This window comes from Chiloscyllium punctatum, chromosome 19 (genome assembly GCF_047496795.1).
Source record: "Chiloscyllium punctatum isolate Juve2018m chromosome 19, sChiPun1.3, whole genome shotgun sequence".
Classification (NCBI taxonomy): Eukaryota; Metazoa; Chordata; class Chondrichthyes; order Orectolobiformes; family Hemiscylliidae; genus Chiloscyllium; species Chiloscyllium punctatum.
Window position 1 is genome coordinate 89,645,225 of NC_092757.1, and position 20,991 is coordinate 89,666,215.

General features: G+C 38.0%; 1 protein-coding gene across 2 annotated transcripts in view; it reads left to right on the forward strand.

Moving 5' to 3' along the window:
• The window catches only part of med13a (mediator complex subunit 13a), a 220,407-nt gene that overhangs the window by 45,287 nt on the left and 154,129 nt on the right, over nucleotides 1-20,991 (forward strand). For both annotated transcript variants that reach the window (XM_072590029.1, XM_072590030.1), the window contains exon 3: nucleotides 19,523-19,607. In XM_072590029.1, the coding sequence (XP_072446130.1) occupies nucleotides 19,523-19,607 (85 nt within the window). The remainder of the gene's footprint in view (nucleotides 1-19,522; nucleotides 19,608-20,991) is intronic.

Consider the following 20,991-nt stretch of genomic DNA (forward strand, 5'->3'; position numbering starts at 1 on the left):
CACCCCTCAGCCTCCGATGCTCCAGGGAAAACAGACCCAGCCTGTTCAGCCTCTCCCTGTAGCTCAGATTCTCCAACCCTGGCAACATCCTTGTAAATCTTTTCTGAACCCTTTCAAGTTTCACAACATCTTTCCGATAGGAAGGAGACCAGAATTGCACGCAATATTCCAACAGTGGCCTAACCAATGTCCTGTACAGCCGCAACATGATCTCCCAACTCCTGTACTCAATACTCTGACCAATAAAGGAAAGCATACAAAACGCTGCCTTCACTATCCTATCTACCTGCGACTCCACTTTCAAGGAGCTATGAACCTGCACTCCAAGGTCTCTTTGTTCAGCAACACTCCCTAGGACCTTACCATTAAGCGTATAAGTCCTGCTAAGATTTGCTTTCCCAAAATGCAGCACCTCACATTTATTTGAATTAAACTCCATCTGCCACTTCTCAGCCCATTGGCCCATCTGGTCCAGATCCTGTTGTAATTGGAGGTAACCCTCTTCGCTATCCACTACACCTCCAATTTTGGTGTAATCTGCAAACTTACTTACTGTATCTCATGCTTGCATCCAAATCATTTCTGTAAATGACAAAAAGTAGAGGGCCCAGCACTGATCCTTGTGGCACTCCACTGGTCACAGGCCTCGATGTTTGATGTGTTGGCTTTCATTAGCAGGGGGATTGAGTTTATTCTGCATCTCTAAAGAGTCCTGATTGGACCATACTTGGAATATAGCGTTCAGTTCTGGTTGCCTCATTTGAGGGACGGTATGGAAGTTTTAGAGAGGGTGTAGAGAAGATTTACCAGGATGTTGCCTGGACTGGAGGGCATGTCTTATGAAGAAAGGTTGAGCTAGGGCTTTTTCTCATTGGAGCGAAGAAGGATGAGAGGTGTCCAGATACAAGATAATGAGAGGCATAGATAGAGTGAATAACCGGAGATTTTTTCCCATGGTGGAAATGTCTTTCATGAGGGGACATAATTTTAAGGTGATTGGAGATCAGGGGAGATGTCAGAGATCTGTTCTTTACACAATAGTGGGTGCGTGCAATGCCCTGCCAAAAGTGGTTGTAGTAGAGTCAGATACATTAGGGACATGGAAGATAGTATAATGAAGGGTATGTATCTTAGTTTGATCTGAGTACAACATCACAACCTTGAGGGCTGAAGTTTCTATACCGTTTTATGTTCTATGCTCTCTGCTGTGAAAGATGTCAGTGTTTTAAAATGCTATGAGCAGTTTGCAGACTTCTCTCTCCATTTCTTTGTCTGCAACCTCCTTTCCCCCCCCCCCCCCCCCCGCCGGCACTCCCTCCAACCCCTAAAGAGTTTGTATGCATTGCATTCTGCATTCTTTGCGTGGCAAGCTGTTGTAGCTTTTTGGCTGTTTTTTTATCTGGGCCAGAAGGTCTAGTCTCAAGTTCAGTAGGAATGCCATAACGTCAACTAGATTGAATTAAAAATAATTTATAAATAGTGATGTTGAACCTATTCATGCAGATTTGATCCCTTTTGAATGCCTTAGGATATTGAGTCCTGCATAATTTGCAGTCGGGAAACTCAGTCTGGATTTAATTCAAGAGTATGAAGGCTTTTGTATCACCAAAGTAATGTTAGGTTGAAGCAAGGAGTGCTTAAATTTCAACAGCATGACTAGGAAGAAGAAAACCTCGAATTTTTATCATTTGCAGTATTTGGCGAGTGTATATAACCTAGTCCCCTTTTCTCTTTTTTTTTAGAAATGATTTTTTTTTTGGTTGGCCAAATTTACAGTTAAAATTGCAAATGAAAGTTGTTGAAAATAAATAGGTGCCCTCTGTCCTAGAGAGCGAAGTGTGTGTTTCCTATTGTTGGATGCTTCTATTAATATTGTAGCAAAGGTTGATGATTAAGAAATGTGCTGCCTTTCCTTTGCACCTTTTTTATTTAAACTAGTTTGGGCCAGCTTGTTAGAGCAGAGACTGCAAGTTCAAAAGTTTCTAATGTGGTAAAGCTTGTTTTTATAACTTTATTGTTTCATATCTTTTCAAAGCTCTGACTCAAATTGCAGATTTAAAAGTTAAATCAACACCAATTAACCCTTTTTATTGGATACAATCTTTTTTGAAGAGGCTTTTTGTAATAGAAATGGTCTAGTTGCAAGTTTTAAGTACTATGGAAGCCTCAACATTTAATGCTACTAATTCAGCAAAGACAATACTTCAGTGTTCTGCACTCTCCTCAGGTTATGTATTATCTACACAGTAAAAACAATTTGTTTCCAGTTAAATTTCTTATCACCTTACTTGGAGGAGGCAACCTGGTTTGCACCAGTTGCCTTGTAGTGCCTTTTCCTATCTGAGCCTCCTAAGTATATAAACCTAAACAACCGTTTTCAGTAGGTATTTTTGGAAGTGTGTATCCCAGTCAAAACTCAACTCTGTTAGAGCTGAAACTTAAGGGATACATAGAAATTTTTGGGAGTTCTGAAGCAGAGCATGATTTATTTATGCAAATTTCAAATTTGTAACTTACTATATCACTAAAATTAATTATGAACATGTAAAACAGGAGCAGTTGTACACCATTTGGTCCCTTGAGCCTGCTTAGTATTCAATAAAATCATTGCTAATCTGTTCAAATTTTGAATTCCACATCCTCATCCACTCTTGGCAACCCTTAATTTCCTTGTCCAACAAAAGCTTCTCTACCTCTGCCTTAAAAATATTTGATAACCTTGCTCCTATCGCTTTCTAAAGCAGAGAGTTCTAAAGACTCTCAACCCTTGATTTCTGGACATTATTACAAGAGGAAATGTGTTTTCCACGACTACCTTGTCAAGATCATGTATGCTACAAGCAAATCCAGTCTGTCAAAATAAAACAATGAAAAAACTGCAGATGGAAAATCTCAGCAGGTCTGGCAGCATCTGTGGAGAGAAATCAAGAGTTAGCGTTTTGGGTCTGGTCTGAAAAAGGTTCACTTGACCAGAAGTGTTAACTCTGATTTTCTCTCCACAGATGGTGTCAGACCTGTTGAGCTTTTCCAGCAATTTCTGTTTTTCTTTGTTCCAGCTTGTCAAACTTGTGTTCGGAAAGACAGCCCACACATTCCAAGTATCAATTTAGTTAATCTCCTCTATACTGCCTTCAAAGCATTTTAAATTGTTCCTTAAATAAGGAGACAAATTCTGCCCACTGTATATGAAATATGATCGGAACCAATGCCGTGTATAATTGAAGCCATGGTCAATTTCTTTAGAACAAAGGATAGCATCCCATTAGTTTTCCATATTACATGCTGTATCCCTGCATGCTAACATTTTGTTTGTCTACTAAAACACCTAACTTCCCTGTACCTGCGATTTCTGCAGTTGTTGTTCTTTGTTTATGTTACACTCTGCTTTTTCATCCTATCAAAGTAAAATGCTTTTAATTTTCTCTCTCATACTTACCATCTTGCAGATATTTTGCTCGCTTACTCAAACTATCTACATTCTGCAAACTCCATAAACTTTGCAAGTCACTTTTCTACCTAGCTTTATCTCGCCTGTGAATTTAGTGACCCTGTCTCTGTTTCCCTCATGTAAATTGTAAGAATTTAATGACATCGGCAGAACTCCACTCGTTACATCTTTCAAATCAGCATTTCTGTACACTGTTTCCCATCAGCCAGTTAATCCTGTCTCCATTTTAATGTTACTCTCTATGCCATGACCTTTGTGGCACCTTCTGGAAATCCAAGCACATTATGTCTACTAACTTCTCATTATGCCCTGCACGTTACTCCTTCAAAGTAGCTTAATAAATTGGTTAAACGTGATTCCCCTTTGACAATCATTCTGACTTTTCATGATTATCTTGAGTTTTTCTAAGCATGCAACTGTTAACTCTTTAATAATTGATTTGAACACCTCCATTGCAAATATTAAGGTAACTAGCTATGTCTTTATAGTCTATAGTTTCTTGTTTTCTGCATCCATCCCTCTTTGAATAAATGGGTTATATTTGCTACTTTGCATCTGATGGAACATTTTCACAGCCTAGAGAATTTTGGAAAATTAACATTGATACATCTTATATTATTAACCACTTCTTCTAAGAGTTTTGGATGACGTTTGGACTCCGACATGTCAACCTGCAGCTCAGTTGGTTTGCTTGGCAATGTATTATTAGGTTCCACACTCCCTTCTGGGAGAAAGTGAGGACTGCAGATGCTGGAGATCAAAGTTGAAATGTGTGATGCCCAAAAAGGACAGCAGGTCAGACTGTATCTGAGGAACAGGCGAATTGATGTTTCGGGCATAAGCCCTTCATCATCCACTCTCCTTTCTACCACTTGATTTACAGCCATTACTTTTCTTCATCCTCTATAGTGAGTATAGGATCAAATTATTTGTTCACTACTTTTGCTATTAGTACACTCTCTCTGAAGTACACTTATTTTATCTAAAGAATAAGTACTCAAAAATAAATTGCATAGGTTTCTACACCTTTAGCTAGCTTTCGCTCGTACTCTTAATTTCTTCAACATTTTAGTGATTCTCTACTGTTTTCTATAGAACATAGAACAGTACAGCACAGAACAGTCCCTTCAGCCCACAATGTTGTGCCGACCACTGATCCTCTTGTATGCACCCTCAAATTTTTGTGACCATATGCATGCCCAGTAGTCTCTTAAATGTCCCCAATGACCTTGCTTCCACAACTGTTGCTGGCAATGCATTCCATGCTCTCTCAACTCTGTGTAAAGAACCCGCCTCTGACATCCCCTCTATACTTTCCTCCAACCAGCTTAAAACTACGACCCCTCGTGTTAGTCATTTCTGCCCTGGGAAATAGTTTCTGGCTATCGACTCTATCTATGCCTCTCATTATCTTGAATACCCCAATTAGGTCCCCTCTCCTCCCCCTTTTCTCCAATGAAAAAAGTCCGAGCTCAGTCAACCTCTCTTAAGATAAGCCCTCCAGTCCTGGCAGCATCCTGGTAAACTGCCTCTGAACCCTCTCCAAAGCAAGGACATCTTTCCTATAATAGGGCGACCAGAACTGGACGCAGTATTCCAAGTTTATAATCTGACCTGGCACTCATCTTTACGTAGATTCCTTAAGTTTGATGCTTTCCTCGACTACTTTATTTATCCATGGATTAGATTCTCTCCTCAAGAATTTTTCTTTCAAGTAGGAATATGTTCTGAATATTCTGAAATATTTTCTTGAATGTCTGTCACTGCATCTTGATTTGTGTGTCTGCTGGCATAGTATGCCAGTTCATTTCAGCAAATAATGCCATTTAGAGGTTTGCTGATGACACCACCATAGTCAGTTGAATCTCTGATGGCGACTAAACAGACTACAGATGGGAGGTGGAAGACCTAGAAAAACGGTGCATTAATAACAACCTAGCTCTTAGTGCTGGCAAAATGAAGGATCTCATTATTGACTTTGGGCGGGATGTTACTCATGTTCCCCTACACGTTAACAGTGCAGAAATGAAACAAGTGGAGATTGTCAAACTCCTGGAAGTGGTCATCCACAACAAGTTTTCTTGGGCTCTTCATGTGGACGTACTGGTTATAAAGGCCCAACAGTGTCTCTTATTCCTCAGGCAGCTGAGGAAATTTGACATGACAACGAATACCCTTGCCAACTTTTATAGGTGCGCCATCGAGAGCATTTTGTCTGGATGTATCACTACCTGGTATGGCTATTGCACCATTCAAGATCGGAGACGGTTACAGAGAGTGGTGAACTCGGCCTGGACAATTGCAAAGGCCAACCTCCCATCTATAGAATCTATCTACCAGGCCTACTGTCAAGGAAAGGCCATCAGCATTCTCAAAGATCCATCCCACCCTGGAAATGCTTTTTCTACAACCTCTACCATCGGGAAGAAGGTACAGAAGCCTGAACACATGCACCAGCTAGTTTTGAAACAGTTTCCACCTTACTATTGTTGTTAGAATACTGAATGGACTCTCAAATGTTCAACATTCGCCTGTACTTGTGTTTTTGTTTTTGCTACTATTTATCTATTATTTACTTATCCCTGCTACTTAACTATGTGATCTGTCTGTATTGCTCGCAAGACTAAGCTTTTCACTGTGCCTCGATACATATGACAATAAATTCGATTCGATTCATCTTAGACCAAGTTATAACTTGCATTCTAATTTATTGCCATGCCTCACCCATGAAAATGGTTTCTATCTACAAAATTGATGTATTAATACATTTACCCTCCCTGTTACGCTTGCTGTCTGCTTTCTTGAAATTGTTTGCAAATTGACTTTAATGGTGTAAAAATGTTTGCTTCTTGAGATTTATGAACCTCTCTTGAGCTGTTCCCTGTTGTTAACTTGCCAGAACTGCTGTGGGGTGCGTGCAGTTGCCTCTAATTATAACTATACATTTTTATAGTTCTTCGTTAGCCCAGTTGTTAAGTTACATTTCAAGTTGCGGTTCTGAAATGGTCTTGAAGATATTTCATTTATCTTGTATACTTTTAGGAGATTTACTCATATCGAAACAATTGTAAAATCAGAAAAATAGCAACAATTTACGACATGTTTAAGTTAATGTTTGTTTTTGGAATTTGCTTACAGGTTATTTCCATTTCCTTGTTTTTGAGCTGTTGCTCAATTACTAATTGATATTCTATCAGTGTATGTTGTTTATTCATGCAGATAGTAAAATGGAAGAGGACCTGTCTGGCACAGTCTGCTTCCTGTTCAGACATGCATCCATTACGTCAAATGCTTTCATGAAATTCCAATTAAACATACAGAAGGTTTAAGTACAGTATTTGTGGGAAAAGCTAGACGTGCATTACTAAAGTTTATATTTATTTACAGATATACCATTTTCAATAATATGTGATATGGTAGTTTTTTTTTGTATTTTGCCAGCTCAAACTTTGAGAAGCAGTCACAGCTGCAGATATTTTTGTTCAAATGTTTTTTTTTGGCAAGACTATTTTGAGTTTGGGCTGATGGGCAGAAGTGCTGAAAGTAATTTGAAAGTAATAATGACTTAAAAGTATTTTAAGCCCATATAAACAGACTTTCATCAATATAGGTTTAGTTAAATCATGTGTTATCACCAATATGTAAAACTCAATTGCTGGTGCCAAAACTAAAATAAGTTTGTCTACAAACATCCTTTTATGCATATGCCTGCTTCCAGATCCATCACAAAAAAATATAATAGTAATTTTAGGTATTATTGCATTATTGCCAGGACTCCAAGAGTGGGATCTTTATTTAGAGATCTACGTTGTGTTTTGCCACTTTTTTTTTTAACTGAATGGGTGTTAGTGACTATAGTTCCAGTTGGCCACTGGAATGCATTCCACCTATAGCACTTATATTCATGCAGAGTCTGAGCCACTGATGCAGGTGTCATTTAACTTGTTTCATGTTTTATAATGTCACATTGGTTGTATTATTCTTTTGCTATCACTGGCTATAGCAGTGTCTTTTAAACTGTTATGAGCATGTAATGCTATCTGAAGAGCTTTTAACACTTCCTTTGATAAATGTAATCTTGTAAAACCACACAAGGCAATTTTTATTGTATTTGGTCATCTTGGAAGGTCAGAACGGCACTCCTGAAAACTATAACATGCTTTAGTTGCCAACATGTAGAAGATTTACCAAATGTATTGTCAGGTGTTAAATTGTTTTGTGATTGGAAAGAACATTTGTCATTCTTTCATTTCAAAAACCTAAACAATTGCAGTGCTTGCAGTAATTTGAACAATTGAGTACCTTGCTCTGTTATCAGAACTCCAGTTTCAGTGAAACAAAACTGATTTTTTTAGTTTACACTTCAACTGTATTCATTTTGGGTTTTGTATAATGGTGGATTGAATATTTTGGTGCATGAGAGATGGCAGGAGAGAAGGTTGTGAAAAATGAACACTTCAATTATGGATTGTCATGTGTTGACTAACTTAGTATTTCATGCTTGAAAGGCACTACTTAGCAAGATCAGGTTGGGAAATAGTCATTAATTTATAAGATGCAGACAGGTTTAGTTGTCTGTTAGACTGTTTCTTTGGGGAGTAGAAGGATGATTTTGTTCTGCTGTAAGCATCCTTCTATGCATTATAAACACTGAACAAAAGAAACTAATCAGTGGGTTTAATGAGTAAGTATTACAGTACTTCATACAAACTTTTCATAAAATTCACTGGGCCATTTTCAAACTTAATGTTGGTTGCTTATTGGCTATTTAGGTAGTTGGATTGTTGAACAGTTTAAGTCAAGTTTTGAACTTTAATTCCCAGTGTTGGCTACAGTTTGAGTTTAACTACTGGTTGGGTGTATTTCCTCTGTGCTTGGTAGAACTTGATTCTCTAGGGGTTCGGAGACTAATTGCAACATCTCAACTGAGAATAGCTGATTTCAGATGGGGATTAGATCTGGGACTTTTCTGGACTTATTCTCACCAGAATAACCTGCACGACATCTAAAGACTTGAGTATGTAGCTAGCTAAATAGAAGTAATTCTTATCTGTTTGTATTTGGAAAATGCTCTTCCACTCTCACTGACCAATTCTATCTTTAATTGTGACCTGCCATTGCCTTGTGTAAATTTATCCTTCCCATTTATCACTATTTTAGGGATTTTATAAAACTCAAATCTCATGGCAAATTTTACTTAGCTACAAAGCTATCTTTGGATTTTCCAATGGAAGTTACGGCCCTTGTAAAAAGGTCTTTTCTAAATTCAGTGTGTTGACAAGATAATTCTAGTTACATGAACAATGAAGAGCTTATCAATGTTGTCAGTCACACTCCTGCAGTATTTGGGCAAATGCCACCTAATTCACTTGAGTGACTGAACTGTTCCTCTAATAGGGACATAATGTGTGTACTTGATAGAGAGATTCTGCTCATGTGGATATGTGTGTGGTTTGAAAGCACACATGGTAAAAAGGTATCCACAAGAATTAATTTATCTAAAGATAATCATTTACATTCAAGTCTGCTGACAGAAAACTAGTTGGGAAAATAAATTGTGATGAGTTACACAGCCTGTGGAGAGATATAGTTAAGTGAGTATGGAACAAGTTGGCAGAATATAATGTGGAGAAAAATTCTTTGGTAGAAGGGTGTAATCTTATGCCTGTGATTTTTCTCATGACATTTAAGCTAACCGTTTTCAGCAAGCGTCTGAATAATTCTGGATTACTCTTTTGGTCTCTTGACAGTCACTACAGAGGAGCCTTGACTGAGGTGTGGGAACAAGAATTCTTGATTCCTTTCCGGGTGAAGAAAGGGGAAAAGATCTTGTTCACCCATTCAAACAAAATGTTGCTGTCGAGCTATGAAGTACAAACGTAAAAAGTGTTAAATCAGAGTTTTGCAGTACATGCCAAATTTTTAAAGAAGTTTAATTTTTAAAGCTGGTGAAATTGTGCAGGAAGATTATCCTATTCCCAGCAATTCAGATCTTTAACACTGGCCAGGCAGCAAGTTTATTATTAAATTGCACCAAAATTCATGTAGTTTAAATTGTTCTGGCTTTAAACGTTGAATTACATTGAAACATGTTCCTGTTTGATTGTTATAGCTTGTGAAGGAAAAGGTATAGATGATGCAATTTCACCTTTTCATAGCCACTTTATTTTTTAATAAGTTTGACAGCTGTGATGTGCATTATATAATTTGGTTACTGCACAATATTTAAATTTTCGAAGAGCGAAGAAAATGCAATGGAAATACTTTCTGGCAGTCACTAATTTTTTTTTAAAATCACAGCAATACATTGAATCCAGAGTCGTCATGATTCTGATTTGCACAATCTACAAATCCTGCAGTTGGCACTGCACTTAGTTTGAAAATTGTTGCTGCTGATTGGTATCAAAAGTTTCTGGCAGTCATCTTGAGGTCTCTAAGTGATGACTTTGACCTTTCAAACTCTTCTGTCTATGGGATGATGATCTTTAGATGCAGTTTGTGGTTTTATAGTTATTCAGTGTCCTTTAGGGAACCAAGTCTGCCATTCTGCCGATGAGTTCAGATCCACTATAACGTAGTTAACTCTTGACTGCTCTGTGAAATAGCCTAACAACATACATAATTCAAAGGCAGTTTGGGATGGGCAAAAAATATTGGCTGTGCCCACATCAAATGAAAAAGGTTATGTGCAAGATGTGTACCTATATCTTCTGAAAGAAAAATCTACATTTTTTTTTTGTTTGGTTAGGGAGAGGTTGAAAAGACAGGGGCTGTTTTCTCCGGAGCACTGGAGGCTGAGGGGTGACTTTCTAAAGGTTTATAAAATCATGAGGGGCATGGATAGGATAAATAGACAAAGTCTTTTTTCTGATGTGGGGGAGTCCAGAACTAGAGGGCATAGGTTTAGGGTGAGAAGGGAAAGGTAAAAGAAGAGACCTAAGGGGCAACTTTTTCACGCAGAGGGTGGTACGTGTATGGAATGAGATGCCAGAGGATATGGTGGAGGCTGGTACAATTGCAATATTTAAAAGGCAAGTGTATGGGTATATGAATAGGAAGGGTTTGGAGGAATATGGGTCGGGTGCTCGTATCTGGTCGGCATGGACAAGTTGGACAGAAGGGTCCGTTTCCATGCTGTACATCTCTATGACTCTACCATTAAACAAAATCGGATATATTACAGTGCTTCCTTTTTTAAGCTGTAATTTTACAAAGGGACGCCTTCTTGGAATTTTACCTAAAATTATACTAAAATACATTTAAGAACTTTTGCAAGCTATCCATGTCACTCTTTTAAAAAAAGGCCACTGTGTTTGGAGATCGATCAATCAAATCCTTGATAAACTTTTTGGTTTCCATTGTCGTCAGGTGTGAAGGCTGACTGGTCATCTGCTAGGCTATTATAGTTAAAATTTGATTTCCAACTTTTAAAATCTAATTTAGCATCTTGAAATGAGCACTTTCAAGATATATGTATTAAGCGGAATGTATTCCTCAAAGGGAAGATTAATTTGCTTTGCTGATGGGTCTGGTAGATATAATGATGTAGGACCTTGGCTACATTTTCAATGATGTAATCTATAATTGATGGATATCTTATGTATCTGTTGAAATTTGAAGTAGTTAGGAAGTCCTTTTGAGAATCATAGTTTTAAAATGTATTTTTATTGGTTCATGGGATGATGGCGTTGATGGCTGTACCAGCATTTATAGCCCATCCCAAATTGCCCAGAGGGTAGTTAAGAGTCACTGCTCTTAATTCTAGATTTTTATTGAATTCAACTTCCACCACCTGCCATAGTAGGTTTCCAGAACATTGTTTGGGTCTCTGGATTAACAATTCAGCAATAATGCCACTCGATCACTTCCTGCCCATCCGTCTTCTACTTTGCAAAAAAGCTTCCGAAAGAAATTTTTTTTCGCAAACATTTTCTGAATTCTATTTTGGTAACAATTCAACTAAAGTAATCTTTATTGTAGTAGTGAATGCATAATATTGGCATGATACTAAGATTTCTATGGAGTGTAATATGGATACAAAGTTTACTTTATACATATCTCCTTGAACAGTAGAAAACAGGGAATGTGAAAAGTGGAAATGTGTGAAACTAAAGACCAAGCCTTTAATTCTGCAGCGTGGCAAGAGAATATAGATTCTGAATTTGGCTGCCAGGAATGGAGACCCTCCGCCTAGCTGTACACAATTAAGAACTTGTTGTAGAAAACAAACTGCACAGAGAACTCAACACCAAATAGCCACAGAGTGATTTATAAGAAAATAATTCCATGATTTTTGGATGGGAGGGTGACCCATAATGTTTTAAATTGCTTAGGAATTTCTATATTGTTGCTGTCTCCTGTAGTACAGGTGCTGTGTTTTGTACTTGATGCTTGAAGTGCATTTTTTCTGAATTTTCAATTTTTCCAAGTGTTCTTGAAACTAAAATCAAGTACGGTCAAGAAACTTGTTTGTGTGATATGATCAGTCTATATGACATTCAATGACTGTTAGATTGGAAGGGGAATTAACATTGCTTGAACCATCACAACCTGTACAGATACTGGTTTTAGGCCGTTTTTTAAAAAATCTCTGGAGAGATAGTGTGTGAACTGTAGAATGTGTTGGAATAATTGTAGGAACCAATATAAAGTGATTGAATGAATATAAGTAGCACATAAGCAAGCAATTCATGCTTTGACATTCAAAGATATTACCTTGGTATAACAATAACAACTTTGTTTCTACCTTTCCTTCATACTTGAATACCACATATATATTCTGATGCTACTACTTAAGTATTAAAAGGCTATGTCAGTGGCAAAGTTACTATACTGTTTATGAATGTTGTCTAAACAGTATTATTGTATTACAACCTTGAACTATGACCAAGCATTTTGTTATTTTGTGATTTTTGTTTTTAATGAAAATCTGTGTTCTGTATTTCGTGCGCTCTTTGTTCCTTTGTGTTCATGTCATGCCAAGTGAGATTGGGAAAACTGTTGCAATGCTGGAGCTGCAGCACAGTGGGTGATTTGAATGTGTATTCTGTGGCTCTCTAACAAAGATCACATTTTTCTGGCATTTTGTTAGTCCAGCTGGATTTTGCTGTTCATTTTTTTTCTCTCGCAGCCAAATATCCATTTGGGCTGCCAACGCCAAGGTTTTTGTTTTACACTGTCTTTGACACTTGAGTTCCTGTCCTTACTATTATTTGACTGCTACAACGTAGTGTTAAAACTTTGGTAATGTTCAAGGCTGGAGTATAAATTTTCTGCACCTGCAATTAGAAAGTTGTTGAATTTGTTTCCAGGTCATAAACAATTCATATTCTGGCACACAGTCTCAAATTGAGTGGGACTAGAATATTTTACTGCTGCTTATTTGGAAAGCTGTAGGTAATCCTGTTACTGAATGGCATGCACCTCAGCAACACTGAAAGACAAATACATGAGTTTGCAATGAATATCCAACTCTTTCAAAACCCCTTCACTTGGTTCACTGGATGACCTTAGTAATTTTATGCAATGTTTGGTTTTTCCAGCTATTAAATGGTGCAGTGAGTGATTTTCTCAAAAATGGCATTTTTTATAATGCATGGAATGTGCAATTCTATGAAAAGCTAAGCTATTTATGACCGTTTTCTGCAGCGAATATGGATACCTGTCAATGTTTAAATAGATTGTTGGTGTTTCTAAGATCTTGCAAATGGTAGTAGAGTTATGGCATTTTATAATCATTCATTATTCCAGATTGAATAATTTTGTCATTGGGCAATTGTACTCCATTTCAACAGGGGAGAATAAAACTGCCTTAATTGGGCTAACTTTTTTGTTTAAACTTGAACAAACGTGTTACATTAGTGACTTAGCACTTTGTACAAACCATTGTTCACAAAGTTATACTGCCAATGTACATTCAGGTATAACTTGAAATTCACATATAGATATTAGTCCATATACTTTACCTCAGCTTGAATTGTTGAAATGTTTATTTCTTGTTGAAGTCCACTTGTAAATCCAGTTGAGTTAATGTTCATCCAGCTTCACCTTTCTATTGTGCAATGCTCAGCTTCGTCAAGGTCTGCCAAGAGTGTCAAAACTCATTACGGACTGATGCCACCCTCCCTAATGCTTGAATTCTTGAAATGCACCACTTTCTTTTTATGGCTTGCATGTGAGCAACCTGTTCCTCATTGCTTTTGAAATGTCTGATTTAAATATTTAAGTGCAGGTAATTAAGACCATAACTCCATAAGACATAGGAGTGGAAGTAAGGCTATTCGGCCCATCGAGTCCACTCCGCCATTCAATCATGGCTGATGGGCATTTCAAAAACGCTTACCCACATTCTCCCCGTAGCCCTTAATTCCTCGAGACAACAAGAATCTATCAATCTCTGCCTTGAAGACATTTAGCGTCCCGGCCTCCACTGCACTCTGCAGCAATGAATTCCACAGGCCCACCACACTCTGGCTGAAGAAATGTCTCCATTTCTGTTCTGAATTTACCCCCTCTAATTCTAAGGCTGTGTCCACGGGTCCTAGTCTCCTCACCTAACGGAAACAATTTCCTAGGGTCCACCCTTTCCAAGCCGTGTATTATCTTGTACATCTCTATTAAGTCTCCCCTTAATCTTCTAAACTCCCAATGAATACAATCTTAGGATCCTCAACCGTTCCTCATATGTTAGACCAACTATTCCAGGGATCATCCGTGTGAATCTCCATTGGACACGTTCCAGTGCCAGTATGTCCTTCCTGAGGTGTGGGGACCAAAACTGGACACAGTACTCCAAATGGGGCCTAACCAGAGCTTTATAAAGTCTCAGTAGCACAACGGTGCTTTTATATTCCAGCCCTCTTGAGATAAGTGACAACATTGCATTCGCTTTCTTAATCACGGACTCAACCTGCATGTTGACCTCTAGAGAATCCTCAACTAGCACTCCCAGATCCCTTTGTACTTTGGCTTTACGAATTTTCTCACCGTTTAGAAAGTAGTCTGTGCTTTTATTCTTTTTGCCAAAGTGCAAGACCTTGCATTTGTTCACGTTGAATTCCATCAGCCATTTCCTGGACCACTCTCCCAAACTGTCTAGATCCTTCTGTAGCCTCCCCACTTCCTCAGTCCTACCTGCCTGTCCATCTATCTTCGTATCATCTGCAAACTTCGCTAGAATTCCCCCAGTCCCTTCATCCAGATCATTAATATATAATGCTAACAGCTGTGGCCCCAACACTGAACCCTACGGGACACCGCTCGTCACTGGCTGCCATTCTGAAAAAGAACCTTTTATCCCAACTCTCTGCCTTCTGTCAGACAGCCAATCCTCAATCCATCCCAGTAGCTTACCTCGAACACCATGGGCCCTCACCTTGCTCAGCAGCCTCCCGTGTGGCACCTTATCAAAGGCCTTTTGGAAGTCTAGATAGACCACATCCACTGAGTTTCCCTGGTCTCACCTACTTGTCACCTCTTCAAAGAATATCAACAGGTTTGTCAGGCACGACCTCCCCTTACTAAATCAATGTTGACTTATTCTAATCTGACCCTGCTCTTCCAAGAATTTAGAAACCTCATCCTTAATGATGGATTCTAGAATTTTACCAACAACCGAGGTTAGGCTAATTGGCCTATAATTTTCCATCTTTTGTCTTGATCCTTTCTTGAACAAGGGGGTTACAACAGCGATCTTCCAATCATCCGGGACTTTCCCTGACTCCAGTGACTCTTGAAAGATCTTAACCAATGCCTCCGCTATTTCCTCAGCCACCTCTCTCACAACTCTAGGATGTATCCTATCGGGGCCAGGAGATTTTATCAATTTTAAGACTTTTTAGCTTTTCTAGCACTATCTCTTTTGTAATGGCAACCATACTCAACTCAGCCCCCTGACTCCCTTTAATTGTTGGGATATTACTCATGTCTTCCACTGTGAAAACTGATGCAAAGTACTTGTTAAGTTCTCCTGCTATTTCCTTATCTCCCATCACTAGGCTTCCAGCATCAGTTTGCTTCACATTGGTAATGATGGTTGTAAGAAAAAAATTCATTGACTGGTTAAGAATTGCATGCAGATTTAAATGTTCTATGTTTTGTATATTCTGTCTGTTTGCACATAAATGTATTCATTGGTCATGAAGAATAGCATTAAATTGAACTGAATAATAGATTTTAATTACCGTAATCATAGTCATCCAGCACGGAAACAGATACTTCAGTCCAACTAGTCCACACCAGCCATGTTCCCAAACCAAACTCATCCCACTTGCCTGTCTTTGGCCTATATACCTCCAAACCTTTCCTGTTCATGTACTTGTCCAAATGTCTTTTAAATATTGTAATGTACCTGGATCCACCATTTCCTCTGGCAATTCATTCGACACACAAACCACTGTTTTGTTTTGTAAAAAAAAAAATTGTCCATCATGGAGTTCAAAGTTAGGGGACAAATTTTAAAGCTGGACCCAATTTTAAAAAGGACATAATGTCCAGCTTAAAAATACGCCCCCTAATTTTGAACATGAACACCTCTTTTCCCCCTCCCCCTCCAAACCACCGGAAAATACCCTTGTTATTCATCTTAAATCGTAGATTCAAGAACAGCTGCTTCTTTGATAATATCAGACTTTTGAATGGACATCTCAAATGTTAACTCTGGTCTCGCGCGCTCTCTCTCTCTCGCGCGCGCTCTCTCTTGATATGATCTGCAGCCAAACTTTTATTTGTGCAGTGACTTTTTGCATTTTGTGATTTTTCACATAGTTATACATTTGATTATCTGGAGTCATGTACAAACAGCATGACTTATGTGAAAGCCTAATCTGATACATAGCCTTTGGTTTGTATTTTTCAATGTAATAGATGTATTTTCATTATAGGTGTTCTTCACGTTCTTCAATTCATACCTTTCTTGCTGCTTTGTTCAACTGACCTAGCAAGTTGTGGAAATTGGAAAGTAGGAAAATAGTTCATTTAAAAATAAGACTAATTTGTAAAACTTATACTTAACTAAAGTTTGTGTGTTGGATAAATGAATGTTGATTTATAACAGGTATTTAATGTCATTTATTCTCCTTATTCCTGAATTATTAGAATACTAAGAATTCCTTTTTGGAAATAATTTGATCTATGTTTGAGAAATAACACTGTTTAGCTCAAATAATTCATCAGCCTGAAAACATTCTTCAGCTGTGCAAGCAGATTGCAGCAGCAGCAAGTTTTGGAATAAGCTTTTGACCTTCCAGTTATGATGTGGATGCTTCCTGTGCCTGAGGTGTGCTTTCCTTGTGGTTTGTGCTAAATTGTCTTTTAATCGGTGTTCTACAATATCAAACTTTTATAGATATTCTTAATTTTGTTAATTTTAGGGGCATAGAAACAGGCCATTCAGATTTTTGAACCTTCCGTGCCATTTAGTTAAGATCATGGCTGATCTGTTGCCTAACTGCAAATGCCTGTCATGTGCATATAACCATTGATACCATTGCTTAAAATAAATTGTCCAACTTGGATTTCACTTTAACAATTAAATTAACATTGATTGCAATTTGAGCAAGTGTTCCAAACTTTCACTACTCTTAGTGTGCAGGGGTACTTTCCAATATCTCTTGAATGGCCTGGCCATAATTCTGAAGCTATACCTCCTGGTTCGAGAATCTTCAATCAGTAGAAATAGTTTCTTTATCTACCCAGTCTTTACCTGTTAATATTCTGAAGACCTTGGTTAGATTAGCCCATAGCCTTCTAAATTCAAGAGAATAAAGGCCTAATTTGTCCATTCTATCTTCAGACTTAACTCCTGTAGTCCAGTTATCATCCTTTTAAACCTGCATTAAACTCCCTTCAGGGCCAAAACACCTAAGGTGTTGTGCCCTGATCTGCTGTCAGTATTCTAAGTGGGGTCTAATCAGAGTTTACTATAACTGCTGCACAATGTCTACATCCCTATACACCAGCCCTTTAGACACGAAGGCCATCATTCCTTTAGCTATTTTCTGCACCTATTTGTGGCATTTTAAAGAACTATGTGCCTGAACCCTAAAGTCTCATTGGTTATCTATTGTGTTTAACTTTGTGCCTTCTAAAAAAATGATCTATGTTTTTTCCATCTAAAATGATTAGTCTCTCATTTGTTTATATTAAAATCCATCTGCCATAGCTTTGCCCATAAACCTAATCTATCAATAACCTGTTGTAATTTTATGCTGTAGTGAACACTGTCTACATTGCTACCCAATTTTGTGTAATCAGCAAATGTAATACTTGACTTTTTATGCTGTTATCCAAGTTGTTAATAAATATTGTGAATAATTGAGGCTCTAATGCAGTTACCTGTGGGGCACCGGTATTGTCTTGAGTACTTGCCCATTATTCCATCACTGTTTCCTACCACTTAGTCAATTTCTTATCCATATTAGTAATTGCTCTCCGTTCCATGGGCTTCCTCCTTTGCTAGGAGAAAGTGAGGACTGCAGATGCTGGAGATCAGAGCTGAAAATGTGTTGCTGGAAAAGCGCAGCAGGTCAGGCAGCATCCAAGGAGCAGGAGAATCGACGTTTCGGGCATGAGCCCTCCTTCGGGGCTCATGCCCGACACGTCGATTCTCCTGCTCCTTGGATGTTGCCTGACCTGCTGCGCTTTTCCAGCAACACATTTTCAGCTTCCTCCTTTGCTATTAAGCCATTGTATGGGACTTTGTAAGAAACCTTCAGGAAGTCCATAGAAACAGCATCCATTGACTTACCTATGTCCATCAGATTTGTTATCTCTTTAAACCTCTGAATTTTGTCATGGAATCCTTTTTTTATTTCTGAATGCTAACTAGTTTTGTTCATACATTATATTCTTGTAATGAGTTACTTTTGCATCTCAAACAGAAGTTTTGTTTGGTGGAATATCCCTTCAGTGGCAAGTGTGAAAAGATGTCTGCTTTAGCTTCGTGATCACATGTATGAATTTGCTTTTATAGCAAAACCTAGAAAAGTTACCAAAGGAAAACCAGTCCTTTGAGCCAGTCTTTGGAGACAGGCCAAATAGTAACAAAAGCATTTGACACACAGGTTGGTTGTTGCAATTCCAATATTCTACTATCTGCATTCTTGGGTATAGGTATAGGTGAATGATGGAAACTTGGGAATGAAAGATAGACTGAGAAGTAAATCTATGATGAACTGTTAGACATAGCTAGGATACCGTGACATCATTTTACTGTTACATTTGAGCCGTGTAAAGAAAGAATAGCGATTTATGAGGCAACACTTAGATTTCTTGCAGTGATTTAGTCATTGAATGGATGTCATGTTTAAAATTAAAATGGTTATATTGGTATATAATTCCTGTCATTTACCGACATCAATAAAAGGACTGTTTAAGTCCGGGATGGTCAGTCTTGAGCTCGGAGGTCACATAGCTACAAAGAATTCTTGGTTCCTCTTTTGGCTTTTCCCAAGTTACGTGGGATTACAATGTTTGTTGATCACTTTATTTATCAACCATAATTTTTGGATTTGGGTGTTCTGTAGCCATGTGCTCTCCTGCCACTATGCTCCACACTTGGAATCTAGTACTCATGAATACTGGCTTGCCTGCACTAGTGGCTGGGTTTCATATTGGTCAAGTCCTAGAGTGGGACTTGAATGTGGGATCTCTAGCTCTAAGACAGCAGTGCTATCCACTGAGCCATTCATATCATCTTTGATTATGGAATTCAATTACACGTTTATATTAAATTTTACTTAGTTTCAGTTACTAATGAGAGATCTTGGTTTACTGGCATAGGCTCAATTTGCTAATGAGCCAACAGTGTTAAGAACAACACTTAATTGTCGAAAAATTTAACAGGACAAAATAGTAAGTGTAATAAATAAAAGTGTAAATGGGATTTATATTGAAAGATTGCGGGTCATTGTTCAGAAGCCATTGATTTCAGTTGACTTGTAAAGTGGAGTGATGGGGGAGCAGCAGCTGGAATGACCGTGATTAACAGTTTATTTTCTTCTAAGTTGTTATCATTAGATTTTGAAAAAATATTTTATTAATAAGTTTAACTTTTTAATACCATTTCATTTTTAGTGGAAGAAGAGGGATTATGGGAGCAAGGACTGTCCTATGAGTGCCGTACACTGCTTTTTAAGGCTATTCACAACTTATTGGAAAGGTATGTGCTGTATGATATCCTACAACTATTTCATATGTAATGGAGTTTACTTGTGATGCCTAATATTGGCGTAGTCTACTATCTACAACTTTTGGGACTTTATATACTTTTTTTTTCTGTTTTGATAGCCAATCTTGTTGATTGACTGACTGAAAAAAATATTTTCGTTAGAAAATAGGGATGGTGATAACACTGAAAGGTTCATGTTTTGGTTGAAAATGTAACATTTTTCCAATTCTGTCTTCTGCACCAGTGTTTTTCACTCAATAATTTGGGTTACTGGAAATATAGTCATAATCTTGAATAGATACAGAGAAAACCTCTTGCACTTGCAATCTCTGGCAATGTGTTTGTTTAACCAGAAGAGTTCCATTGCTAGTACCAATAATTTGTCTTGTGTCTTGAGTGAACTTCCCAAAATGTGCAAAGTTAGGAACAGTTACGTGTTTTAGACACTCGAGTTAATTTGAGTAATAGCAAATGGATTGAAGTCCAACTTTCAGAATTGCATCATAGAGTCTCAGAATAGTTTGTGAAGAAGAAAGCTATTGGGCCCCATTGCATCTGTATTGGCTTTGAGCATTTTGACTTTGTACTAATGCCCTACTCTACCCTGTAACATTGTGCATTATTTCTATTTGGATGATTATTTAATGTCCCCTCCAATCCCTCAATTGAATGTGCCACCACCACACTTCTAAGCAATGCTTTCCAGACCCTAACCGTTCACTTCGAGAGTGTTTTCTTCATCGCATTTGCTTTAGCAAAATTTTTTAAATTTTTGCCTTCACATACTTAATCTTAAAAGTAAGAACTGTTTCTCCTTGTCTAACCTGTAAACCTATCGTGGTTTTGAAAACTGCTATCAGACCTTTTTAGCCTCAAGCTCTCTGAGGTGGTGAGAGGTCACAACACCAGGTTATGAACCAACAGGTTTATTTAAAATCACAAGCTTTCAGAGCCCTGTTCCTTCGCTGTTTCCTCTCTGAGGAAAACAGTCCCAACTTCTGCAATCTGTCCTAATTAATGAAGATGTTCAACTTTGAAAACATTCTCATTTGGGAAGGTTTTGGTGAATGTTACTCCAGAACATTCTGGAATCCAGAACTCCACGCTAATGTTCTTGGGACATTAGTTTGAATTCCACCATGACGGGTGGTGAAATTTGAATTCCACAAAAAGAGCTGGTCTTCCATTGGCTTACTATCTTTTAGGGAACGAAATCTACTGCCTTATTTGCTCTGGGCTTCTATATGACTCCAGATCCATGACGGTAGTTGTCTTTTAACTGCCCTTGTGGCAGTAAATACTGGCCTAGCTGTGACACCCACATCTCTTTGAATTGGTATTGCGAATTGTCTTGATGAGTGGAAGATGGTAAAAT